This window comes from Nesoenas mayeri (assembly GCF_963082525.1).
Source record: "Nesoenas mayeri genome assembly, chromosome: Z".
Lineage (NCBI taxonomy): Eukaryota > Metazoa > Chordata > Aves > Columbiformes > Columbidae > Nesoenas > Nesoenas mayeri.
Genome location: NC_137542.1, coordinates 66,790,222 through 66,817,982, shown reverse-complemented (window position 1 = coordinate 66,817,982; position 27,761 = coordinate 66,790,222). Strand labels below are relative to the sequence as shown.

Below are 27,761 nucleotides of genomic sequence, written 5' to 3'. Positions count from 1 at the left end.
AAGCAGAAAACACAGAAAAACAGGAAAATTGCCTGTCTGTAGCAGCTGTGCATGTTCCTCTGTTCGACATCTCACTGAGTGACAGGAGATGCTCCAAAGTACATTGTACACAGTCAAGTGCCTGAAAACTGAAACTTACGGGAGGAACCTGATCAAGGGCTTGTGGGAGCGGTTGGTTGTGTCTCTCAGGATCTCAAACTGGGCAGTTTCTGTTCTTATCAGGGAAAGCAACAAGTGAACTGTACGTGTCAAGACTGTTTTTACGCAGTTCAGACTCTTGTGGAGCTGATCTAGCTGTGCATGTTGACAGACCCATGTGTGTTTATGTCCAGGTGCTTTCTTGTTCCAGCATTAAGAGTCCAGTACAAGTCTCTGAGTATTTCAGGGGGAATGTGCGAGTGGGTTACACCACCTTCTACGATTTAAAGACTCACAGGCTACACAAAACGCAGGGTCCAATTCTGTGATACATTGTGAAGCCTCAAAGACTGTATGGGAACATAACAACATAGTGTAAATGGCGAAAACTCACCGGTGATTTTCTGAAGGGAGACTCTCCACCACCCTCCAAAGCTTCTAGACCAGGAGGCTACAGCGAAGAGGACACATTGCCCACCCGGGAAGTTGCCACATATATAGAAGATACATACTCAGAATATTGTGTCAGGAAAAACATCCTTGGACTTAACAGTATCTTCAGTATATGTTTTGGCCTTTTGATGGTGAATAGATGGCAAAACAGCATCATCAACCCCTGCTTAGCTGAATCTGATCCACATAAATAAATAACAAATAAAGAATCCCCTGCTTTGCATTTATTTAATAGTATACTCCCAACCCAGGTCACATATAGAGAGGGCTTCCTTGCAATCTCACCACTGTGCTCTCAAGTATTTATTTTATTTGAAGGAAGTAATTCTTGCCAAAGCCACAGCTGAGTCACTAGTGAAGATAAATCCTAAATTCAACTGGTTTTGTTTATCTTGCAATAGCTTAAAGGAACTCAATACAATAAGAAGAGGATGGCAGGCTTAAGACCAGAGTAAAGAGAGACGTTATTTATTTAGAACATGTTAGTTAGGAACACTGTTCACAGTACATCATAACAAGGTGACTACATAATGGCGTGATCATAAAAGGGAGACTTAAAAAGGCAAAGACAAAGCGTAGACAACAGTCTAGTTGTGGAAACTCGTGGGTTTTCTCTTCCCATAAGCAAAGCTGTACAAATAAAGACTGTCTCATACTATTTCTGCACAGGTAAAAGATGGATTTACTCAATCTGTACATTTTCTTTATTTTGTAAAAACATACAGATGCTTAGATTAACACTTCCATATAGTTTACAATGTTTAATTTAAATATAGTATTATGTCTCATTGACTTGTTGATTTAAGGTGCAATTTATCAAAACCTACAGTAAATATTTTCTTATTTTCTTAATCAGTTCTCTTTGGCACGTTTCTGTTTTATTTAAATACAAAGTGTAGGGTTGAATTGAGTATATAGCACTGCAGGAACTTGAAGCTTTTTTGTTGTTAGCATGTGAGTGCAATTTTAGGTTTACCACAAGCTGATTTCCAAACAAAGAACTGTATATGAATTTCAGTTTCCTTTACATATAAAATGTCTAACAACTTCAATGTGCAAGGCAAAAAAATTTGTTACAGCAACTTCTCCCTTAAGAGAATGATATTTGCACCATGGAAATCTTGTATAAAATGTTTTAGAAAATGGAGATTTCTTACGAGGAAGTTCTTGGTGCTTCTTACTCTATAGCAAGCCACCTGAACACATTGATTTCTGGGTCCAGAAATGCTTCACAAGATACAGTTTAGCTGACATGCTGGCACTGTAGTAATGTTGCAGCTACAAACTCACATGTTCAACTGGCAAACTAAACCAAGGAGCAAGGAACTAACCAATCTGTGTAAAAAGTTTAGTGACAGTGGCTTCTTTCTAGAAAAAGGGATGCCTCCTATATTCTTGATATTACAGCCGTTTTTATTGCAAGGAGAGAAGATTTAGAATTTGCACTATGCATTGCTATGCAGTTCGTTTTCATCTTCGTGACCTCTGCCTACTTTGGGGCTAATAAATATTTGAGTCACAACAAACAGTTATTTCTGCTTCTGAAGAAAATGTACTAGGAGGCTATCAAAGTGGACCTAAATTGGTGAAGTATCACTTTACAAAAAGTCTTCAAATGCCAGAAGAGCAAACCCACAGCAATTTATTTCACATCTGAAGGCCAATCTCGGCAGCTGGCATTCACATGAAAGGCATGGGGAAACTGCCACATAAACAGTGGAAATTCTTCCATGCCAAATTATTTCATGATTAAAGAAAAACGAAACCCTGTTCACAATAAAATACTTATAACAAGGCCTTTCTGGTCTGTTCCTTCCTGAATCACCCAAGTGGTATCCTCTCAGCTGCAGAAATTAGTATTTTGGCACGTGATAGAATTACAGTAGTTGTCAAGTACAGTGCAACTTGATTAGAAGGCAAGGATGTTAGAAGGGACTTTATACAGGTGCTTTGTAATGTGGGTAAGATGTGGAATTCTGTGCTACTCCTGAGTAAAACATGTTTAGCTGTCGCAGCTAAGATCCCCATTTATAAGCATGCTGATTCCAAAGAGGCATTTCATAGCCCCAGCAATAGTGTATATTCTTGCCAAAAAAAAGAAAAAAAAGAAGGTATTTTACAGCTGTCTTTCTCTTCAACCTATCAGCAAGGACTAAAAGTGGTGAGTTAAAATTATTGGGAGAGGTGATGAGAAAGAACTGGTAAGGAGAATCAGAGTCTGTGTAGTAAAACAAATGCATGTGAGATGCAATTTATTCTCAACTAACCTTTAAGCTTTCTGAGATATTGCATATGGCCATGTCCTTTAGTGCTGCCGTTTTACACGAAAGCTACTGGCATTAGAACTGAGATGTCTGAGTGAAGGATATGGTGTCAGACTTATCTACAGCAAAACCTCCATTGATGTAAGATTTCTTGGTCTCGGCTTCATCATTCTCGAGTACTGTTGTTTCCAAGGCAAAAGGATTGACTATATTGACTTCAGAGTTGACATCCATCTGCTCCAGCTCCTTTTTAGAGAGCTTCTCCACTATCCCTGTACCAAAGGCATCTCCCAAGACATTCACCATTGTTCTGAATCGATCCCTATGGAATAAAAATGTCGTCAGACAAAGAATTCTGTAGGTTGCTTAGAAAATACTTTTTGTAAAAATAAGCTACTCTAGCAAATGCAGAACTGTCTCTTTTGTGTGTGTGTGGTTTTTTGTGTGTGTTTGTTTTTGTTTGGTTTGGTTGTTTGTTTTTTGTTTGGTTGGTTTGGTTTTTTCCCTCCAGTGTAGATTTGGAGTAATTTTGCTATTAAAAGAAAAAAATTCTTGTAGAACTAGAAACAGAATTTTCCATGTATGTATTTGAAGAAACCTGGAGTCACTTTCATGACAAATTGCTTTGTACAGGGTGTGCAAAACTGCAAGCCATGTCACCAGTCTGTTATTACAATAATCAGGCTGCTTTGCACAGCCTTACAAAATATTGTAAGTATCACTTCTCAGGCCCTCAAGCTGCTACACAGCTGGTTCTCCTTGTGACAGAATTGCTTCTGTTGGAGGTGAGTTGTATTAAACAAGTCATTTAAGGTATAGGATACTTCTGTAGTATTGATTTTTCTCCCAACAGAAATGTGACTTGCAGGCCTTAAAAATCTGCCACTACTTGGCAGAGGAGCAACAAAACCACGCAATATAGCGAAGTGTGTAAATTGGCACGCAAGTAAGGTAGGGACAGTGGAAGGCCATGATTCCCTGTGTTTCTTTTCAGCTACACAGCACTACAAGGGCTTTGTGGCAGAACAAATTGCTCTGTCTGCGCAGAGGGGTTGAGGTGGATATATTCACAAAAACAACAGTGAAGCGAATCCGTGTGTCTCATATACACATTCTTCTGTTACAACTGGTGAACTCCGGTGATAAACAGTGCATATGTGTTCTCCATTTGGAAAGGAAATATATGGTAGGGAAAGGAAGAGAGAGAGGTAAAGTAAAATTCTGCTAGGACCAGCGTGACAAGTGAGGAAATCAACAGCATTGGAAACTCATACTTGATAATACTTATCAAAATTTTTCTCTTCTTCATTAAAAACATGGAAGTACTCCTCAAATTTACATAATAAAGTTAACTAGAGGATTGTTAATGAGCCACTACTAGCAGGTTGCAAAAGAATACATTTTAGGCAATAAATACAAAATGTGGAAGTGTTAATAATCTACATGGCATCACGATGTGCATTCCATCTGCTGAGGTACAAAACGCACTGGCAATGATCCCTGGTACATTAAATTAATTTTTAATATGCTTTGCTCAGCAAGACACTTTAATCTGAAAAATGCGTCAATTAGAATCAGAAACAGCTTTAATTCTTTGTCTGTTTCATGGTGGAACAGGTCGCTGCCATGTATTTGTATTGTGCCTAAGAAGTGGGATGTAGATTAAAAGAAACAAAATTAAATACGTCCCTGTGTAACATACTATCAAGCTGTGGAATTCCCCTCCACAAGACTTGTGAAAATCTAGAAGTTCATGTGGGCCTCCAAAGCAATGAGGCATTCATGGAAACCATGAAGATATCTATTGAGAACAGTTAAAACAAAAGCCACCTCTAGCTCAGTAACTCTGTGAGCTGCAGTTTGCAGGAGGCCAGGAGAATACTGGGAAAAGAACCAATATACGTTTGTTCTGTCCTTACACTCTTTTTGAGATACCTGCTCTGAGCCAGCGGTTCGTACTGATCTTCACCATCCTTAACAAAACTAAATGCCCACCGGGAGAAGAAGAGAGCTTGAGAAAATGAAAAGATTGCGGAGCACACAAACCTATTGTATCCTTTTGCAGACAGTTGATGATGAGAATGTACTCATGGCTGGAGCTGTTTCGTTTGAAGCAATTATGCTTATACAGAAATTAAGCTGATTCTTGGATCCGCTAAACAGCCCTGTTTTTCTGGAGACTGGCATTTCTCTCTACAGCTTGCAAAACTGACTTATATAATCAAATAAATGATTTATACCTGTGAAATGCATGAGTTACGGCCAGAAACCCTTCAAGACGATGATTGGAAAGGGCGGGGTAGGAACAGGAATGCATTTACCTTGAGTGTGAATATGAGCCTAAGAAGAGGACACGCAGAGACTAAGAAATCACTAAGATCTCTGCACTGATACCAATAAACTGTCATCCATGTTGAGTTACTGCAGATGAACAAGAGCTTGACCTGAGCGCTAAAGCTTAAACAGTTTAGTAAGCAAAAAACTGTATTACAAACTGAAGTGATATTCTTTCACTTGTGAATCCTTTTACTCTTTCCCAGTGAATCACGGGTCAAAACTGAATGCTGATGAACTCCTGAATACACTCTGTGATTCTTGGGGCTTTTGCAAAAGTAGCAGAGGAACAATTCGGTGTAAGCTGAACAAAAAAAATTGCTGGTGAAAATGCTTCTCTCCAGGAAGAGATGCTTAATGGGACTGGGGAGTTTTGATGCCCTCTGAGGTGAGGTTGGGATTAGGCACAAGGAATACTTTCTGAGTTTGCCTGTGTGTGCTTGTTGATCAGGGGTAGGGTCTCTAAAAGCTCCCAGTGAAGAGCAGCCCTAGTGCAGTAATGCTGGCACCACGGACACACATACAGCCTGTCAGGGTGTGCATGTGGCATCCAGGACCAGCTTTGCTTAGCTCATGTTGTGCTCCACTCCCTCTTCACCAGTGTATGGATTTTATGTGCTTTGTGGAAATCAGCTGAGATGTTCTACTTGTGGCTGCATTTGATTTTTACGAATGGTGTATGAATTTAGCATAACATGGTGGCAGCTGACACTCAAGGCACGCCTCGCTGCTCTCAAATTTATCTTTCCCAAGTATTATGATAATGATTTATTAATGCAGTGGCCACTGTTTGAAAGTTGATAGAACCTCTGGATGTGAGGTTATTCAATGCCATCCCATGCAGTAGGACTTCTCTCAGAATAAAGCCACTACTGCATGCAACTCTATTGAACAAGCCTGGCCATGAGAAGAATCTTTGTCCAATTCCTGCAAAAATCCTAAATTATTTTGTTGCTTTCTTTCTCTGACTCACACGTTCCCACACAACTTAGGTAAACATTAAGAAAAAGGAAAAATAATTAAATATCAAGTGCTTTAAACTTACAGAAGCCAGTCAACTGCAATGATCAGAGTGACATCTTCGGCGGGCAGGCCGACGGCAGTGAGAACAATCACCATGGTGACAAGTCCGGCTTGGGGGACACCTGCAGCCCCAATGCTGGCTGCTGTAGCTGTGACACTAAATCCCAAACAAAACCCAGAAAAGGCCTTCAGAATAAATGTTTCTCACAGAAACTCTGCTTTCTGACATGAATAGTCTTATTTCACTGCAAGAAAGAAGCCCAAACACTCCAGTTTTCCTCTTGAATAGTGTCTACTCAAAGTCTGCTAACAAGTTTATGGGACAAGTCATGTATAGATACTATTATGGTTACTCTACGGAATAACAGACAACGCATGACTTCTTAAGAAGCAAACTGGACAGATCAGAGGTAGCGGCCGAGTTTGGTTTGCAAATATTTGCAGTGGGAGAATAAAGGCAAATTCTAGAACAATGCTGTGTATCAGCTGCATGTGCTGGCCCATCTCATCTCCTCATCAGGTCACACCAGCAAGGCCTTGGACCACAAAATGAGAAGTCTCTGTTACTTGCCGTGCTGTGAATGACAGTTCCAACTTTGCTGTGAGGTATCCAAAGTTAATGTATCATTCATTGAAAAAAAATACCTTCAACAAAATGTATACGATGTCTTTAGTCTTACCTAATAGTAACTATTTTCCCAATATCCAGTTGTAAGTCATTCAGCTGTGCAATAAATACAGCTGCTACTGCTTCGTAAAGAGCTGTGCCGTCCATGTTGATGGTAGCTCCAACTGGGAGAACGAATCTTGTAATTCGTTTGTCGATCAAGTTCTTTTCCTCTGCACAACGGAAGGTGACAGGCAGAGTTGCTGAACTGGAACACAGATAAACACACAAAGTAAGCACAGGCAACAGCCTAACATTGCCCTTACCCTTCCTTCTCCTCAGAGCCTGATCTGCTCTAAGACTCAAACTGAGATCTAAGGCAGGCAGGAAGGCTGCACCATGAAAAAGCAAAGTAACTTTTGTTATCTCTTCTAATTGTGGGAAGACATAACAAAGTCTTAGTTATCCTAAAAAATACATGGTAAAATTATCATGATGTGTGTAGTCACAGAAACAGTGCAAGAGCTTGAGCTCCAGCAAGTCTGTGGCTAATGAACTGCATGGCGAAGAACTGTGTCCTCCCAGGAGAGGCAGACTCGTGTTTGGTGCGAGGCCAGCACCATCCATAGTGACCCTTTGGGTACCACAGAAATAATGGTGAATGTAATATTTCAATCTCCAGGGGACTGAGAATTGTCCAGGTGAAATCAGTGTATTTAACAAAGTAGCAATAAAATCAGAGCACAAACAATGCAATTACTACTAAGAACATTACAGAAAATGAATGTTTCTTTTGTCTACCTGGAAGAGATCATGAGGGCTGTCAGAAGTGCCTGAGCCATCCCCATGGCAAACCGAAAAGGATTCTTCCTTACTATTGTTAAGTAGATCAGTGGCAGAATTATAATGGAATGGATTGCAAGTCTGCAAAATAAAACGAACTAGTTAAACAAATGGATCCATCTCATTGCTATGTTCTAATAGGACGATCATAATAGGTATCTAGTTCTGTCCTCAAGCACACTTCTGAAACACTAAAGGTGACTTCAGTGACACCTATGTTCAAAATACAGAGAGTGTACCATCTTAAAAAAAATGCAGACTGTTCTACACTTTCTTTTGGAAAGGAGAGAGATTGTTGTCTCCTTCCAAACTAGAACAAGAATTACTTAATATGTTGGAAATAATTTTAAACTGATGGAAAATGAGAAAACTCAAGTAATAAATAATATTTAAAATTATACAGAGTGATTTAAAATAATGCTACAACACTGCACTGTACTGCCAACTGCTGACACTGCAGACTAGAGACAAATCAGAAAACCAAAGCAAGTTTATCTGCCTTTATTATAGAACATGTTTTGGAATTAAAGGTAAATATGGTTCCCAGTCAGGGACAGATGTAATTCACATCGTTCTGCAGAAATTCAAACATGATCCAATAAAAAGTCCACGCTTACTTTGTGGAAAACTATGTAAGCTTAGAAGTACAATTAAAATGTAAAGAGGCATTTCAGACTGTTCAAATGAGATATACATAGTCTCACCATATTTAATGTTGCAAGATGCTGAAATACTGTATTTTGAAACTATTACTTTTTACAATTAAGCATGTTGACATGCAGAACATCAAATTGTCCTCCTGACTTCAGCTGATCAGCTGTATTTGCCTGGATATTTGGGTAAGTCACAGGGACAAATTCATCCTTCAACTTGTGTGTTAATTTTGAACATTGTGCATTAATCCTGAATGCATACGAATTCAGAGCTTTGTGGGCATTAAGATTAGCAGTAAACAGCCTGCTGTGAGTATATCTGAAATGAAATATATGTGAAGGGTCTGTGAAATATTTCCTATGGTCCAAGGTCGTAAACAATTGTAGCAACGTTAGCGTCTTGTCACAAGAAATTGCCACAGCCTGCAAACATAAAGCCCAGAATTGCTGTCATGTATGACCTTGGGATTTTTATCTTGTCCTCACAAGATGTTCTTCAGAATGATACTATGTTGTAATAGTGCTTTATGATTTCAGAGCAGCTGATAAATATAGTGATAAACCATGGCACCATTTGTTCTGCCAGGCAATTAAGAGAGCAGTAGCCACAATACAGAAATCCACAACAGCACCAAAAATCACCCACAGAACCTAACTATTTGTTTCCTTGGAAAAACTATCTTTTTAAAAGCAACAGACATTAAAGTTTTCACTCTCAATGTGAAGAATGATTTATTTAGTCAAATGTAAATACAGAAAGTATTGATAACATTTTGTAAAGACCTCTAGAAAGAAACCTAACAATTTACACAATGTTGCCTGAGAACAAATTGAATTCTGCAGAACATATAGGAAAACATATCAAGTGGTATGGGTGTCATTGAGCATCTTAACAAAATGCCAATGAGAGCAAACATTTCAAGGAGATCTACGTTAGAGGCATACTGACTTCCAAATGGCTATTTTTAAAGAATTCCATCTGCACTTTTTTAGTGGCAGCACGGACATGGCATTATATAAAACAAAGTACCTGTGCATATCTGCTTGGCTACTACTGATTTTCATGAAACAAATTAGAAGCAATATTTATTTTCAAGAAGGAAATGCAACTCACAGCAAGTAGCAGAAAATTTTAAAATAAAAATCATCAGCAGGAACTGAAAACAAAATTTCTAATAGTGTCCAATTATAACACAGGAAGATTCTTGTCCCTTAGAATCCCACACTGGCACTCCTTATAGCGTCCAGAGATGCAGCTGCCTTGCTGCTTTCAGAAGAGACAAAGGCACAAGAAAGACACAGTCTGCTTGCTGCAGCTTTTTCTCTGTTCTTCCCCCACCTCAGGCTGTGAGTCCTCTGGCCCTTGATTATGCCTCTTACTTTGATTTTCCTCCTCTGTGACTGCTAACATGTCCTCATCCTGACACTGCAACCATTAAAAGCGAGAGGCTGAAGATATTTAGTGGCCAATGGAGCAGAGACACTGGGGGAAGTCTGTCCCCTCATGACTAAGATGTGCTGCAGACAATGGTGGGTGAGAGCTGCAAGGGCTGAGGATGTGGAAGGTCATGAATAATAAAGCTGGGAAGGTGAGATAGAAGATCAGCTGGAGAGGGAAGTTAAAGGAAAGAAAGAGGAGGGTAAGACACACCAGCCCTCACGCTCTTGCACATTTTTCTTGATAGGGAATACAAGAAATATGTTTAAGGTAACCTGTAACTCTCAGGATGGGGCTTAAAGGGAGGATGATAAACCACTACAAAAGATGCTGATGAACAGTACATATTGCAAACAGACAAGGTCAGGTAAATAATGATGAAAACAAAAAAGATGGTGGGAAGAGCAGTGCTTAAGAAACACAAAGAAAAAGAACAACAAGCACCTTTTCCCTGCAGCCTATAGCCTTTCGTGTACAATGTCAGTTTTGCTCTTGTGATCTGATGACAATATGCCCACCCTGAGGTCAGCTTTGCAGCCAACGTGCTGCTGTTGTCCCCTCTCCACAGCACCTCAAGCATCGCCCACTGCAGGCCATCCCGCAAGAGAAACGCTGCAGAGACCCACCCTGACCCCATCCGGGAAAATCACAGCATGTGCAAAGGAGTTCACAGAGTCACAGAATGTCAGGGATTGGAATTCCCTACCTTGAAAGACCATCCAGTCCAATCCCCCTGCTGGAGCAGGAACACCCAGATGAGGTTACACAGGAACATGTCCAGGCGGGTTTGAATGTCTCCAGAGAAGGAGATTCCACAACCCCCCTGGGCAGCCTGTTCCAGTGTCCGTCACCCTCACTGTGAAGAAGTGTCTTCTCAAATTTAAGTGGAACCTCCTGTGTTCCAGTTCAGCGGAACAGAGACTCTTTCTCTCCAAGGACGTAAAAGTGGGAAGCCTTACTATTTACAATCTTTTTGACAGCACATGGGAACCTACTTAAAATTGTTGTGCCTGTCAAGCCCATGATTACCAGCTAAACAGAAGACTATACGTGGTGGTAGTTTACTTTGCAATTGAAGTAGTCTGGAGAAGACACTGTGTCTTCACACACATCTTAAGGAAGACATGCCCTGTTGTAGTACAAATAGTAACTACTAATAGGTAGACAGTCATAAAAAGTGCTATCAGTTCTAAAACTGTAAAACTTGCTATCTGATCTAAAACGGAAGTCAAAGGGCAGTAATAATCTATCCAACATATTCCTCCTCTGAGCTAATAACACAAGAAAACCTGCAGAAGTGATGCAGTGTCATTCCGTAAATGATTCCTACCTAACTCGTGGTCACGGTCTCATTTATAAGTTACATAGAAAATATTAGTCTCTTGCTTTATAGTCTCTTGGTAAACATCAACTTTTGCATCCTTTATAAATTTGATTTCTTTTCCCAGTTTAAATAGAACTCATAAAAATGCATTATGCATAGACAAACATAACTTGCACTCATCACTGTAACATTTGGGAAAAGTCATGATTCAGTGCTATTTCTGGAGCTGCAATATTTACTTAGAAAGTCATTATATCTCAAATGATTTTTGAACAGCTAGTCCAAACATGCTGGCTTATGCATAAAACAAAACACCAACTTTGAAATAAATATGATTATCTAGCAAAGATTAATGCAAAAAAAGGAGACACTTCTTGACTATTTATAGAGAAATTTGCATTTAAGAGTGGTATATTACCTTTCTCTCTGCTTGGCTGTCAGAAAGCGTGTGAATGATGTTTGAAGTATTGCATGCATATGTAGAAAGCAAGGGGAAAGAAGCTCTTGAACAACTTTGGATCTAGCCTCTAGACAAAACATTAATAAATCCTTAGTATACTGAATGAATTATACAAGTGGATGCTAAGGCAATGAACCAAGATAGCCTAGAAGTTATGCTTCACTGAATTGGAAATAGAAATTTAAATGCATTTAACTTATCGGGACTGTAATATCCATTTATCTATCAAAAGGGTTCTTTGTTGGACAGTCTTCAGAGATACATGATGGTCTAGCATTATAACCTGTATCACTTGAAGCAGCTAGGTTGCCCCTTCTAAGACTCCATAACTGCAAGGTTTTGTACTGTGCAGGTGTAACCTCCTCTACTCTAGAATGTTCTACACAGCCAAGGGTCTAGACAAAGAGTAGAAAAAATGTTTTGATGCTTAGCTATGTTATTCAGATAGCAACTGCTGCTCTTACAGCTTCACCGGGTACCTTTGGATTGAAGGAGTAATTAACAAACAGTGCAACCCCCAGGGCTTCTCTCAACGCCTGCTCTGCACAGAAGTGGGAAGGGATCAGTTTCCTCTTTGGCAATGGAGCTGGACACACCTGGGTACACCTGGACACACACGTCTCAGGGACGTTCCCAACTTAATCCAGATATTCATGTATTTTCAGCAGGCTGCCAACCCCCATAATTCACAACCTCACCGTTTTCCAGCTTCTAGTATCTAACAGAAGCACTACCAGTCTCAAAAATGTAATGATATCTGCTGCAGCACAAAGTCGACAGGATGAAACAATGAATACAAGAACAGCTTTTGCTTTAGTTTTTTTAGAATGCAAGGCAGGAACTTTTTAAAACAAAACGTATGTTCAGCAAACTGTGCATTCAAAACGTCCTCACACATTCTCACAGAATTTCAACTGACAAGAATTTTTGTCTCTGACCTAGAAAAGGCTGGGTGTTGTGGATAAATGAGTTGTTATCAACTGAGTTCTACATCCTGCATATATTTAATTTCATATTTAAGAAATTACATACCCACTTATTACTGTAGCCATATAAAGACCCAGTTTACGAAATATTTCCCAGTCCTCCACTTCTATTATTTTCCCAGCAATTAAAAACACAATACCAATTGGCATATACCTAGAAAGAAAAACAAAGCAATTAAAAATGCCTTCTCAGAAATACTGCATTCTCACCATGGAATAATTTCTTGTACAGTATAACTTCTTACAATACATGAAAAATCTTTTTAATATTGTGTTACACAACTGAATATTTTTTAATGTTCTATTATACAATTGACTTTATTCACCTGCAGCAAGACTACAATGGAGATAATGAAAAATTAGGAAATCAGAGTAAATGTACCACTATGTATAGTCTAACAAGTGCTCTGTGACCTGGTGTCACAGAATATACAGAAGTAGTGAAGGAGAGAGGGCCTTCCCTATTGCAGCAAATGTTTGTGCATAACCATAAGCTTACTTGGAGGCAGAAGTCTGCAGGGCTGAGACCAATATCTGTGCATTCTGCAATTTCACACAGATGGGAAAGGTCTCCTGTGCTTACAGCAGCTGCCCTGCAGCGCTGGGCGCTATGTGTGGGTCACCTGCACAGAATAAGCATCACTTTAGTATGTTGGGGTAGTACAGTCATCAGTGTGTTGCTTGATGAAGGGGCCCTCCTCCCCCAGTAAACTTAGGCAAGGCCATGCTTTACAGAAATGAATAGCTGCAGGGCCTAGTGCCTACAGAAAATTCAAGGAATTATGTTAGCACCAGCTCCACTGGTCCTTTTGGTACCAGAAGGCAGGCTGTCATGGAGACAACGTGCCACTTCAGAGCTTTGAGTAGTATAAACTAAGTTATATATTTGTGAATATATAAAATGTAGTCCACTTTAAAATATGAATTTTAAATTTATTAGATGTCTGTGTGCAATCTCACAAATAAGATAGTACCTTGTCTCTGTGCAAAGCAGGGTCTCCTAGTTCCTTCTGAGGCCTGAACTTGGTGAAAGCAGAACTAGTTCCTCACACTAACAACATCAAACTTCAAGACAACAGCTCTCACATCAGGAGAAAAACAAGGAGCCTGTGTTTCTACAGACAGTCAGATTATGCATAAAATCCTGTATTTGTGGCATATGCTAACTCTTGGGTCTCGTTAGTGGTAATTTGCTCCAGAGTGAGGCAGACTATTTCATGTGGCTGTAACTCAGTGGGGGACTGAACCAGCTGCCCAGCACAAGACAAGTTGCAGAAACTGATTGACCTTTATTTAAAGGCAGCAAGAAGTGTCAACTAAACCCTGGAGACGTTGGCTGTTTTACAAGCAAGTGTGCTGGGATGAAAGAATAGCCCGTGGAAGGACCAGATCTGATAAGCTGTTTGTGTGGAACATGGATATGAGCAGAGTATTGTAGTAAATGGCACAAGGCATTTCACACGTAGGATCAAATTCTGGAACGGATTGTGTGTGCTTATAGTCCTGATTCTGTAATTGTGATCTGCATGGCCAAAAGCTCTGTGAATAACTGTGAAGTCCAATCAAACAATATCAGATGAGTTGCTACAATTTTAAATTGCATTACCTGCCTGAGGATATTAGTAAGAAAATTGTAAGAATGTTGTCTCACAAACTTATTAGCAGAAGGTAAATGATGCTAAGTTGTATTTTGCATAGCATTTTGGATTTGCTCTGTGCTGTGGCTTGTATATTAATTTATATTTCTAAAAGAACTTCACTCCAAGGACAGCTATGCTGTGAACATATTGGCTACCAGGGAATAGTGTTCAAGACGGAAGGGCATGTGTGTGGCAGTGCTTCCACAGTTTCCAAATCACCAGGGCAGTTGTACTGGTTTGATATAAACCTCCACCAAGAATGTCTGAAAAACTCTGGTTTCTTGTGTACCAATAGAACTACTTCTTTAGTACACAGTAAGTGGAACCCCTGCCTACAGTTTCCTCAAAAGGATCAAATTCTGTAGAAAGAAAACTTTTTACCAGCCTTTGTTCTAAAGTTGTTTGCTGTAAAGTACTACACAAAAGCAAACATGAGGTGTGAGTCTCCTCCTACCACTCCAATGACAAAACCCACTTAAAGAAGGTGCTAGAAAATGCCAGCATGTCCTTGGACTTACCACATTATTATGTGAACTATTCTCATTGTAGCTTCATTCAGTGCATTGAAAAAATCCACCAGCACTTGTCCTTTCTCTCCCATTTTCCCAATAACCATTCCAAAAACAAGACAAAAGACGATCAACCCCAGCACATTGATGCCGTTGGAATACGAGCCCACAACTTTGTATTCTTGGGTTTTGTTCTATAGATAAGATTCAAGACAAAAAAAGTTACTAACTGAAAACACTGGATTTACTTTAAAAGAGTTATAAAATGAAAACATATTTAGATATTTCCTTGAACAGACATGGAGCTATTCCCCAGTCACGTTATTCCTTTTCTGCCTGAGCAAAGTGGTCAACTTCTGGAATTAAGGTAAAACTAAATTGTTTTCGAATGCTTCGTATTTTAAAGCTATGAAAGGATCTTACAAAACCCTATCAGGGAATGAAGCACCCCTTAATTTATGTTGCCTTTTCTACAGACTCCTGACACATAGTATGGCAAGGTCTAGGTATCCACAGTCATGCCTTCAATATGTTCAATACTAACTCCCTACAGTGGAGAACAAAACACAGCTGATGTAGCATCCTTGTGGTTATTTCTGAGCAACTCAAGAGTTTGTGTCTGGATTTCAGATAACAAATCTGTTGCATAAGAACTGAGTCAATGGTGTCCAATTTTGCTCAAAGTTTAAAATCTACCATTCAGCTGAAATCAGTGAAATTGCATAATTTATAGTGGAATGGGATACACATAACATAAAAATCCTACAAAATATGTAGGTATTCACACATTTCTCTGTGTGCAGTATGAACATATGAGGGAAAGGGCGCAATTCTTCACTACATCCTGCTTCAGAATTTAATTCATGTCTTTTCATATAGCTCCCGTTTCCATGCTCTCATTACTATGAAATGAAAATTGCAAGCAGCAAAGAAAATGCATATTGATTTGGTACAGTTCATAGTTCTGTGTTCATATGCTATTGAATTCCTTTCTCCTTCTCCAGAGTAATTCCAAGCTTTAAAAACCACCAATACCAATATCCCTTCCAAACCTCTAATCAGATGCTTGTTAAAACTCATCTTCACTTTTGTTCCTTTATGGTTTTTTTCATAGTTATGAGCTATTAATTAATAACTGCCTTCCACTGTTTTGCTTTCCATTAAAAAAATTATTATTGTAATTTTCCATTCCTTTCTTTCTGCAGTGCTTACAGTTACCTCATTGCTGCTCAAACACCTAGTGCCAACATAAATCTAGCCTTTTGCTTTAGACTGTTTGCTTTAATTTCTCTGCAAATTAACAATTCATTAGTATATACATTTAAAGAAGTATATTAATAGATTATTTTCTCACATCATCTATTATCTTCAGACTGCTTTATAACCAGTGGAGTCCTCTGGAGTTCTTAAACCTACCTGAAGATCCTCATAATCACCTCTAGCATTTACTGAAGTTCTGTGCCCTTGCTAAAATCTATGTATGATTTCCTTCCTTTCCTCAATCACTAACCACCTCAACTAAACCAAATCTATTCCATGTTCTTTCTCCTCACTTCATATATTATGAAGGAATGCAACAATAAAGGTCACACCTCTGCAGCCTTAAATGTCGTAGCAGTTGTAACAGGTTCTTCAGCGAATGTGGAGGTATTTTTATCCACGCTGGTCGCAGCTTCAACTTTTTCACGTTTAGTTTTATACTGTAAAAGTTATTTTAAAAAATAGAAGAACTTACTTAGAAATATAAAGGAAGAACAGACAAATACATTATTTCCCAATTCATAGGAGCCATCACAGTTCTGTACTTCAGATGCTGTAGACCAAGCAAGTGATTCGCAGATAACAGGCTGTGAATTCCATTCCTCAGGCCCTCGGGTGCCCTGAGGACCTGGTGCAGTCTTTTTGGGGATGAGATACAGCTCCTGACAATGGAAAGGGGACTTTTTGCCCAGAGCACTGTCTGTAAAACCAGCAGTCACAAGTCCTACGGGAGAACTGGGACCAGAACAGCTGCCGGACAGTGAGAGTGGGAACCCTCGATGGCCAGGGATGCTCCCACCATCATCTGCTCCCTCCAAGGATTGAGGGAGTCACTTGTCTTCTTTTATATGATTTTTGAGTATAGATTCTGATTGTTATGTTGATACAGCAAACCACGTATTAAGATTCGACCAACCAGCAGAGGGTCCAGGTGACTAGAGACCATAAGCTAAGTGGTGCTATTATAAAATTGTACTACACTGATTCTGCTTATGGAAATCCTGTGCTATTCTGATTCTGTGCTATACTTATCATAATATCCTGTTCAGAAAATAAAGTTTTATCTGTAACTACGACTTAGTGCTGTTGTCATACTATCAAGGATCCCTAAAGGAATCTCTGTGTGTCCCCTTAGTTCCAGGTGACAGTAACTAACATGAGAAAAACTACAAAAAGAACTTTATAAACTGGAAAGATATTCAGTGTGTGCACAGCAGGACAGTTAACATGATTTCCTGGGAAAGGTTAACTACCTCACATACAGACCTCAGATAAACTGGTTAGCAGCTCCTGGGGGAAGATGAAGTGAAGCAGAGAGCATCACAAAAATCAGTTGATATATATACAGATAAAGATGACTCAATCTGAAGTAAATCTGCTACATAGACAGCAGTTCCCTCCATCTTGCAAATCACACTTTTTCTGAAAGATGTCTCAAATAGATTCTAGCAATTCGCTGCGCTTTCCACAAAATGGATTATCAGGTCTGGCAATGTACATTATGTCAGATCCATCAGGGTGAGGCGAAGGTACACAGATTTCATCAGACATTGAGGGGTTTTAAGAACAAGGAAAACGATCGTGATGACATGGCTCTTCTAACTCTGTCCCAAAAGGAAAAACCCTGTCTTACACACTGCTTGGTTTCTGCACCCAGTTACTAAAAAAGGATCCCTTTTTAAATGGGATCATCAAGGGCTTAATAGGTGGCAACATTGTGTTTATCATTATGGAAATAAAAACAAAAGTCTTTTTATGGGAGATTGAGATACTCCTGAACCTCTCAGAAGTAATTCTTATCTGACACAGTTTTTGGGGACATAAAAGAACAACAATTTGTAGTTAGCAATAACAACTACAGTAGCAAAGAGGAATGTTCTAACTTACCTGTTGAAAACAGGCCTGGACAAGGTTTTCTGGGAACATATTCCTATCAAAAAGTAAAGCAATTTCAACATTACAGCATACCAAGAACAAGTTGTTGATATAAACAAAATTATAAAATCTCCTGCTTGTAAAGTCAGATCAAGTTGTGTTCCAAAAAGCAGTGTATAAAATCCAAAGAAATGAAAGATTCAGGACTCAAAACAATCACTTGACTGTTTACCTGCCGTTGAATTTTCTGGCTTATTTTTCAGTACATGACATTTCTGTTGGTAAGGCGCTAAACCCACTGTGGTGGTGGGGTTCGTTTGTTTGTTTCCCTGCTGCATCATTCCATCATTTGCATGAGGAACACAGGACATACTATTTTTATGGGATTTGTCAAACATAGGCAGAAAAAAAATACCTCTTATGAACCTTGTGCTGGAAGAATCAGATATTGGGCACACCCTGCTTTAGTATTGATATTAGAAATTAATCTTGACTGATGGAAGATTCCCATGTGTTATTCCAGGGTCAAGAACCATTTTCTCACACTGAGAAATTAGAAAATTAGGTCAGAAGTAGTGCAACCCAGTTGTGTGCCACCTTTCCAACTGACAACTTCAGATTCAAATGATTACAGAAAAAAGCATTAATTAAGTATTTATTGAATACCCAGTCCAGTGCAGAAAGTCAGTTTATATATTGAAGCTAAACTCTTTATCTCCTTTCTAGATCTTTCACAAACTCCTGCCTATATTTTTCAAGTTTTTAAAGCAAAATTTCTTCAGAGGCAAGAGTAGTTTGTACAAGCCTGGGATTTTCTTTAATCTTTTCAAGACTGTCTGGATTTGGATCTTAAATCTGATGAATATAAGTAAGTAGGAAAAGCAACTGTAATTCTTTTAAAAGAGGATTTCAGATGCTAAACTCCTAATTTTCAGTCTTAAATTTGTCTATAAGAAGTGAGCTATAAACTGTAGTAAAACCCCAGAACACTCTGAACTACAATTCAGACCTGTGGCAGTGTGCTACCCCAAACCCCAGCTTAAAGGGCAGTGGCAGCTGTGACGGCTGCATTGGCTGAAGATGGACTTTGGGGAGAGGGATGGAGACACAGCAGCCAAGGGCTGTCGGGTGCAGTGACCCAGACATCTTGCTGGCGTGCAAATACCAATCGCCTTACTCCACAAACAGGGGACAGCCCAGAGCTTGTTGAGCTCTCTTGCATGGCAGCAGGCTGCACGACCCGAGCTCCCCTCAGCAGGGACACTGCTCAGTTACACCTGCTGCACAGATCCTTTACTCCTCGACACCGGAGAGATTCCTTGCCACAACACATCCCTGGCAAGTAGCTAATAACTTGTTAAACTCTGTAAGCTTTGTTGAGATTTTATCTTTTGGTTATGTACATATAATCCTCCGGATACAACCTGTTGACCAAGTCTGGGACTAGGACTGGATCCAGCCACACCTTAACTCCGCTGAGTAGGAATTCAGAAAGCAAGGGGATCCTCTCTGAACCGTCTGACCAACACGAGGGTCTCCTCAACGTGTCTGACTTAGCCTGTCCTCTGTGATGTAAATAATCAAGTTTACCTTGACATCAAATATTTTTAAACCACTGTCGCATTTACAATTCAATTCTGTTAGCTGTTTAATATCAATCAAATATACTGTTGCTCCTCTTTTGTGAGTGAAGTGCACCATCTGTGACAATACCTCTTTTTATAATAGGAAGACTTTTTGTGCATGGAACTACATCAGCCTTGTGAATATGTGTGGAAATGTTCACATGGAAGTTACTGGTAGATTTTATAATGTGGCTGACTGCACAGCTCCTATCATTGATTGCTGGGCAAGTGACCATGAGGAATGAGATGAGCCATCCCAGGAGCTGTCACTGCAGTTATGCACATGCAGGAGAGGACAGAGGCTGGGAAGAGCTGTAAAGAATTGAATACGGGGCTGAGGGGTTGAGGACTGTTAACTACATCACACACAAATGTCAGAGAAATTGAGTTATTCTCCAAGAGATCTAACTCCATCTGTGCTGGGGCAGAGATGCCCCAGATGACAGCAGATACCTGGCATTAAATAGGTCAGTGATTTTTTACAAGATATATACATATATATGTGTGTCTCTGTGTATATTTTAGAGATGTCAAAGAACTGTATATCTGGAGTTGCATCCGCAAGTGCCAGTCACATTTCCTGAAATAAAAATGCTGAGAAAGCCGATTTTAGATACGTCTGAGTTGATTCTTACACAGGATCATAAAATCATTGTGGTTGGGAAAGACCCTCAAGATCATAGAGTAGAACGGGTAGCCTGTTCCACATCCGACATGACAGATTAAGTAAAAATTCTACAAAAAGAAAATAGTGAGCAGGAACAGTGATACAAAACAGAGACTAACTGCAGTTGGAGGAAAAGAATAATCAACAGAAATTGTTTTGAAGGAACTGCTTAGCCACTACTGGAAGTGCAATAATTTTTCATGAACTTTTTCCAATTCTTTAAACATGTTTGCTGAGGTCTTCTGAAGATTTTTCTAGAGGTTTCCTTCTTCTAACCACTTAAAATATCCATCATTTTCTAGGATGCTGATGAGGAAAGACTCATTGTAAGGTTGCCTTAGATGCTGGTGATGTGACAAACTTGTTGACTGTGCAAACCTAAGAAACGTTTGCATACTGGGTCTGTTCCCCATGAGGATCGGAAACGTAACACTGCGATTTCAGGTGGCTGTTTATGCTGGATGACACAGAAGCTGCCAGACAGTAACCTGCCAACCATTCAAGCCTTCCTGGATATTTTCTTCATAACAGGTAATCCTTTCAAACCAATTTCTGCAAAGGATGGAATTCTTGTTGTCTTTGTTTTATTAACCAAAGCCTACAGTATAAGGAGAATTTTTTTTTAACAAACTGCTTTGAATTCACTCTAAGACATTTAATCTCTTGGAATACAAGTTATTCTCTCCTTATCCAAACAACATTAGAAAGCATTTTTATTGTATTATACATCACAAATGTATTTATATTTGCTTGGATTTCTGCAACAAGTGTATGGAAACTAAAATAGAAAACCTCACCTGATCAGATCCAGCAAGGCATCAACAGTACTGACATCTGGGGTGCTGCCCACTCTATCAATGTCATTGGCTCTTTGAGTCACTCCGGGTTTAATGGTCACAACTAAGACAATCCCTGCAGAAGAAGAACCAGAAGAAGAGCTCTCAGTACAAGCAGAGGCACTGGTGCGTCCTGCCTCAGTGCACCCCGTGTAGCTAAATTCTTCGTGAGCTAAACTCAACAAATGCTTCCCCTGGATGCTCATTTGGGGCTGTTCAGGGTCGTGTCCTTAAATGTGCGGTTCCCTGGACACATGAGCTACTTGTGGCCTTGCCACTGGACTTGGGCACTCTAGCTTTGCTGTCCCACGTATGGTACTAAATCAGTACTGCTTACCAAGAAAGAAAATTATTTCTGATACTTTTGCATGGTGATATTTGGAATTGCCATTTACTTGTTGCCTTATGCAGCTCTTTCTGTTACTAGCTTTCAGATATCGACACAAGTTCACTGCCCTGTGACCTCAAAGTACAACAGGATGTTGTGGTGAAATTCATTAGGAATAAAGTTACATAAGAGAAGGGCTTGAGAAACAGACTGTAATAAAAAATTATGGGCAAGAAATTCTTCATTAATGGCTTCCTTTTAGGCATTTTTACTATTATATGAAATACTAGGCCTTTCCAAATATACGTTTTTTTTTCCCTCCCCCAAATCCAAACAAACCTAAAGCAAATTAAGCTACCAAATCTCAGTGTAGGGAGAAAGAGGCATTTGGATGACCCTTCAACCAGCCAGGAACGAGGCTTTTAAATGACATTTGTGAACAAAAGCAGAACTGAATTTGTATAACCCAGCATAATGAAACAAGTAATATCACAGTATCATAGAATAACTTAGAACAGCAGGGACCTCTGGAGATTGTCTGGTTTAACCCTTCTCTCAGTGTAGGGACAATTTCAATGTTATATACATATCCATGTTAGCCTTTTTTAAGTTTCCTCACTACATATTCACAGAAAATTCCCATACAGATGGGACAGCCTAAACAGTATAACCACAGCGATATATTACTCTCAGTATTGCAACCTCTAGAAATTATTCTGGCCTTCTATGTCTGTACGTGATTCTTCTTCTATTGCTAAATACTGCTTTGTTTTACAAGTAGGCCACATGCGATATACATTTTGTTCTTCCAATAAGTACCAGTTTTCTTTTCAGTGTGTGGTATCTTGGCACAGTATTCACTCAGGCTCAACAAAATACAAAGAGAAGCTGCAAACTACATGCCAGCTGACAGAAGAAGGTTTAATTTTACTTCTTATTTAAGAAGTCAGCTGAAGATGTTTGTTTAAGCAAATACGGAAGATTTCAAGGTTGTTTGTAGGGAATGAACTTCCTGCAAGTGGAGATGTAGACTTCAGAGAGGCAGGAGTGGAGCCTGGCAGTGACAGAGGGGACAAACCTTTTAGGAAGGAAATGAGATGAAGGAAAGTAGTACATTCTGTCACTCTTTCAAGTGAGACACATTACACGTTCTCACATCTGAGAATAAGCAACAATCTATAATTTTGCTACTGAGAAAATCCACTTTGTAGTTAAGGCTGGGCTTTGATGTTCATTCAGCTTTCCCGCTGCTGATGACTGTTAAACTACATGCAGAGCTCCTAATCTTCCCTGAACTGAAATGTGTGGCGATTTTTGAAATTGAACCCAAATTTCCTGTGGGTTCATATTGGACATGAACACAGCCCAACATGAACAGCTGGGCCAGCTTCTCCCTGTATCTGGCCACAAGTATGTCAAGATGCTCAGTATGACTCCTGTCTTCTCCCCACCCTGTGTCACAGTACTGTACACGTTTAATTATGTGATGCTGAGGACCTTAAGTTACAGTATCGCAGAGTACCTAGTATCACAGCAATGACTGTGGTGCAGAAATAATACACCACTGCTCGCAAACCGATCTTCCCAGAAACGCTGGAATCCAAAGCAGCAACACCTGTAAAAAGAAACACAAAAACAAAACACTAAAAAAACAGTCTTAAAATAAATGTGTTGTTTTTGTTAATGCAACTATTTATTGTCTCTTATTTCTGTGTGGGAAACTTTTCCTTATTCAAGATATTTCTAGATACCTAATTGACAGTTGCACTTCTGAAAAACGTCTGTAGTAGACCAACATATTTGCTTCTGCTTCTTTGCAAAAGTCTGATTTCCCTGGATTTTTCTAGAAAAAAACATAATTGAGCTTTTCTGATTCCCTGATGTTTGTGTTGAATTAGACTTCTTAGGTTTACGACAGCAAGTTACAATTGATTTCCATATTCACTTAAAGAATAGCTTCACGTTCTTGACCTCTGTAACATTTTGGCTGTCAAACCACAAGAAGGCTGTAAAACCACAAGAAGGGAGCTGCTGAGGGCGGTTGCCTCAGGTTGCTCAAAGGCACATACAGACAAGTTTTTGGTTTTGGTTTTGGTTTTTGTCACTAAAGCTCTTCTGAAGTCTGAGCTGTTCCCGCTCCTCTGCTTCCATCTGTCATTGTCAGGAATGGAGGGCAGTTTTTGTTAAAGAAGGTGGGGAAAATGCTGAGGCGGGTGTTACTGTGAGGTCAAGTTAACTTCCGGCAAGAATATTATAATAAACTGCTCACCAAGTATTTTATAATTGTTTAAAAGATTTACAGTTATAACTGTTCACATACAATTCAGTGACCAGGGTAAAATGAGCATTGTGACTGTAAAACTTGACTGTCTTGTTACTGCACTAGTTAATAATTCACTGCTATTATTACACATTTGTGATACATTTATATTTTATAAAGTGTATAAAGTTTATATAGTTTATAAAGTCAAATTATAAAACACTGGCCAGATTCAAGTGTATAGGAAGGAAAAAAATACCATTAGGATGTTTAACTTCAGAGAAGCATGATTTTGTATGGAAAAGATTTCAAAAACCGAGGAAGAGAAAACAAAACATCTTTCGGATGGGAATGTAACTTATTGATCTTTGAGCTCAAAAAGTATCTTAGCAAGCATACTTTAACCTTGTGTAGCCTTTTTCAGAAGGTTTATCAACAGCAGTTAACAACTTGTGCCTAATGCATTCATATAATGCCTTACTTGTTCTGTTAATTGTTATTCAAAACGCAAACAGTACTGGGAGGGGAGAATGAAGGTTATTTCATCATCTATTTGATTTATTTGGTGTCCTCCATGAGACAGTATATCATCAGACTGACTACAGAAGAACTACATACACATGCAGAAATAACGATGTAAACACCATCTCACTTGCACAGGAAAGAAGGATAACAGAAGAACTATTTGTGTAGAAAAAGGACACAGACCAACGCACAGAAAAAAAGCAATGCTACAGCTATTACAGGAGGCTGTCAGCACTAAGGATATTGTTTGAGACACAAACACGAGATTTGACACACAATGTGTGCCACCATTTTAATCTCTCACATTGGGGACTGGGAAAAAACAGGTAGAGAGGAGGACTTTTGCATTGCTGTGGGATCAGCTGTGAAAATTCGTCTGTGAGAACTCTTGAGAATGGATAGTAATAAATAATGGGTTCTATGGACAATAGAGAAGCTGGTTTCAAAGGCTGTCAATGTTGAAACTTTCGCACCTGGTACATTAACTTAGAAGACCTTACATCATGTTTTTAAAAGAGAGCAAACTGGTATTGCTACAGTTCCATATCTTCTAATGAAAAGCTAATAAAACCTAGAAATCATGGAATTTTATTCTAAAGCTTGTATCAACTGTAAATAGCAATAAGACAGACAGTGGAAGTAAGATAATAATCTTATAATGGGATGGAGGGCTTCACAAATCTTGCCTTAATATTGCTTTTGCCTGGCAGTCTTGCTGACTCAGCCAAGAGCCCAACAATCAAGCAAGGTTATTTCCCTGGAGTACTCAGTTATAAAGGTTCCACAATTAGTTCCTGTTACAGCCATTCTTCTGCCTCCAAATGAAATCCCTTTGCACGCTGTTATGCCCACTGGAGCTACAGAGCTATAATTAAGAGAAAACTTTGCCCCTGCCTTTTTAAACTGGATAATGGTGCTGTTAGTGAGTGAGCTGTGCTGGAATACAGCTTGTGCTTCCACCGACACGTCGGTGCTGCTTTGCTAGTAGCTGAAAAACACACGAATCAGCCAGGCAGCTGTGACTGAATAAGTACGAGTATGCTCTGAGGATGACGGGTATGGCTTCTGTTTATTGAAAACTGCAGTACTCTGAAAAAAACCCGACATTCAAGACTATGCTTCTATTTAGAGGACCGAGTAGCGTTCGCTACAAGTGCCACAGACACAGGTTTGCACTGGTTGCTTTAAACTGCTGAGCTCCTTTTCTTCAAGGTAGTTTGTTGCACATAGGAAAACATAATATGTAAAACCAGATTTCCCCCCAAATATATCCTACTGTCATTAGTGAGCAATTGATACTACGTTACAATTGATAAGTATGGCCTTCTTTTCAAGCCAACTGAAAATTAAATTTCACAGAATCACAGAATTTCAGGGATTGGAAGGGACCTCAAAAGATCATCCAGTCCAATTCCCCCACCGGAGTAGGAACACATAGATGAGATTACACAGGAATGTGTCCAGGCGGGTTTCCCTTGAACTAATCTCATGCCTTCGTAATTTCTTTGGACATAGTTGAAATAGTTAACGGAAGATACATTAAACAAAGCATACATCTAACAGTGATTTCAGTTCATAAGAAAACTTATTTCTCAAACCAGGATGGCACACATGCTACTCAAAATGGAAAGCCTGCAGTGTTATAAGATAAGATCACAAAAACAGGGTAATTAAACTTGGGTATTTACTGTGGGTTATCACTAAACTTTTACAGCTATTTTATCTGCTCTTCCCCTCCCTCAGCCTTTGAGCAGATAAGCTGCAAATGTAGCCTACTGTATTCCTCCATCCCTGGGAATTTTAAAACTGTATTTTTTTTTTCAGATTAGTTAAATTTTCCTACAAATGATGCTCTAATTCAGCTACAGCCACCAAAGCATGGAATGCAATTCTGCAGCTGTGACACACAAGACTTGAGGGAGATGATAATGAAAGACACCAACTGGTGTTAAAATCTGTTAATCTATCTACCCTTCTGCCCATATTATTTTAGCAGAACAGGGTTTAGGCTTTAATACCTGGAGCCATATTTGGGAATCAATTGCCTAGTCTTCTGCAATCCAGCTCCCATGTTTTCTGTGCTACAGTTGCCAAGTCAAAGCTCTTTGTACTGTTTTTCTCTTTTTGCCCAATTTTCTCTCATTTGCAACATATGAAATGTGCACCGTATATGCACCTTCTGTGAATAAAGGATGGGAGGATAAATAACAAGACAGATGTTAGTAATTTTGTTTGTCAGAGTATTAGGAGGCATAAAGTACAACAGGGATGAGGATGGTACAGGACCCTCAGCAGAACAGAAGAGGCACATACTTTTGGGTAAGATATACAGATATCCCATTTTAAGTGCTGGAGGAAAAAAATGGAAAATCCTAATTCATCTGTTCATCACATTGCAATAACTTTTTTTTTTTTATTCTGTATATGGTCTTTTTTTTACTTGATTTTTTTGTGGTATTGCCAGGAAACCCACCAACTCTATTTTCTTTTCTTTTTATAGCTGTTGTTTTTGCTCTATTGCTAGAGTATTCCCACAACTTTCCTCTTTAAAAAATAACCACAAAGGAGGACAATATTGTGAAACTTGCAGAAAATCGGAAGTGGAAACATGGAATGATAACAACTGACCAGTTTAATCCTGTGTTGTGTTCAACTACTGACTTTTGCATGTGGAACAAAGCTTCTCCGACTCTTACTTTAGAACACATGACTGCCTGTTAAAGGCATCAAAGAAAGAGTCCTGTTAAGACTGGATGACAGCAGCACCAGTCATCTGCAACTTTTGAAGTCCCTCTGACATTTCATTCGTAATCTTGTTTTGTTGTACACTTTTAGAGCTGCTTCCCTGAAATGCTACTGTTGAAAGCTACTTTACCTAACCAAATAGTATGATTTAAACAAAACTGAGCCAAAAGATCAAACACTGTGTTGCAGAATTTTTTAGTAGCCACTGATGGAAGCATGAACCATTCTTTCAGTTTCTCACAGACTTAAAAAAAATACACTTTAGTATAACACAAGGTTGCAACTTCCTGAAAGACCAGTATTAACTTATCTATTTTCTCTCTGAAAAAGTGTTCACTTTTTGTTTGTTTGTTTGTTTGTTTGTTTTGGTGTCACAGGGGGAAAGATAATGTTCCTAAACAAAGCTATAATTCTGAAAGTACTGGAAAAGTTACAATGAAGTTTTGACAAATCATTGAAATACGTGTTTCAGTGCTACCAATGCTGCTGGAGTTTCATGCAAACCCAGGAAACTGATTTTCTAAACGTTTTGTGATAAACACTTGTCTTTCTGTGCCTTGCTGCTTAGAAAGGTTGTTTTGGAACACCCTGAACACAAACCAGTCCTTGGATTTTCTTTCTTTGTTCTCTCTTCTGCCTCTAATGACAACTCTACTCCCATTAAATACAGGAGTGTCTTTGCTCCATTGCCAACTGAGTCACCCTCTTTTCCCTGCCTCCAGGTTGGTCTACAGCTTTCTTATTGTTTCCAAGGAGATGTAATAGGGTTCTCAATGATTTCTGCACTTGGCTTTTCGTTTTCAGAAACAGTTACTCAGATCTTTGGGAATACAAATAATGCATAATGTGCCAGGTAAAATCAACCAAGTAGCTACTAAAAAAAAAACCAAACAAACTCTGCAGGTATTAGAGACAGATAAATAATTCAGGCACATTCATAGTCACAAACCACTGTCACCGCCGTGCCC

At 39.2% G+C, this 27,761-nt stretch overlaps 1 protein-coding gene across 1 annotated transcript in view; it reads right to left on the bottom strand.

The window, feature by feature from the left end:
• Positions 1–1,115: 1,115 nt before the first annotated feature.
• Positions 1,116–27,761, bottom strand: part of SLC1A1 (solute carrier family 1 member 1) — a 62,658-nt gene continuing 36,012 nt past the window's right edge. Inside the window, exons 3-12 of the mRNA XM_080362441.1 lie at positions 22,786–22,878; positions 20,897–21,011; positions 17,820–17,862; positions 16,265–16,372; positions 14,682–14,866; positions 12,570–12,677; positions 7,621–7,743; positions 6,893–7,087; positions 6,235–6,369; positions 1,116–3,177 (exon numbers count right to left, since the gene is read on the bottom strand). Of these exons, the coding sequence (XP_080218567.1) occupies positions 2,931–3,177; positions 6,235–6,369; positions 6,893–7,087; positions 7,621–7,743; positions 12,570–12,677; positions 14,682–14,866; positions 16,265–16,372; positions 17,820–17,862; positions 20,897–21,011; positions 22,786–22,878 (1,352 nt within the window). The 3' untranslated portion in view covers positions 1,116–2,930. The remainder of the gene's footprint in view (positions 3,178–6,234; positions 6,370–6,892; positions 7,088–7,620; positions 7,744–12,569; positions 12,678–14,681; positions 14,867–16,264; positions 16,373–17,819; positions 17,863–20,896; positions 21,012–22,785; positions 22,879–27,761) is intronic.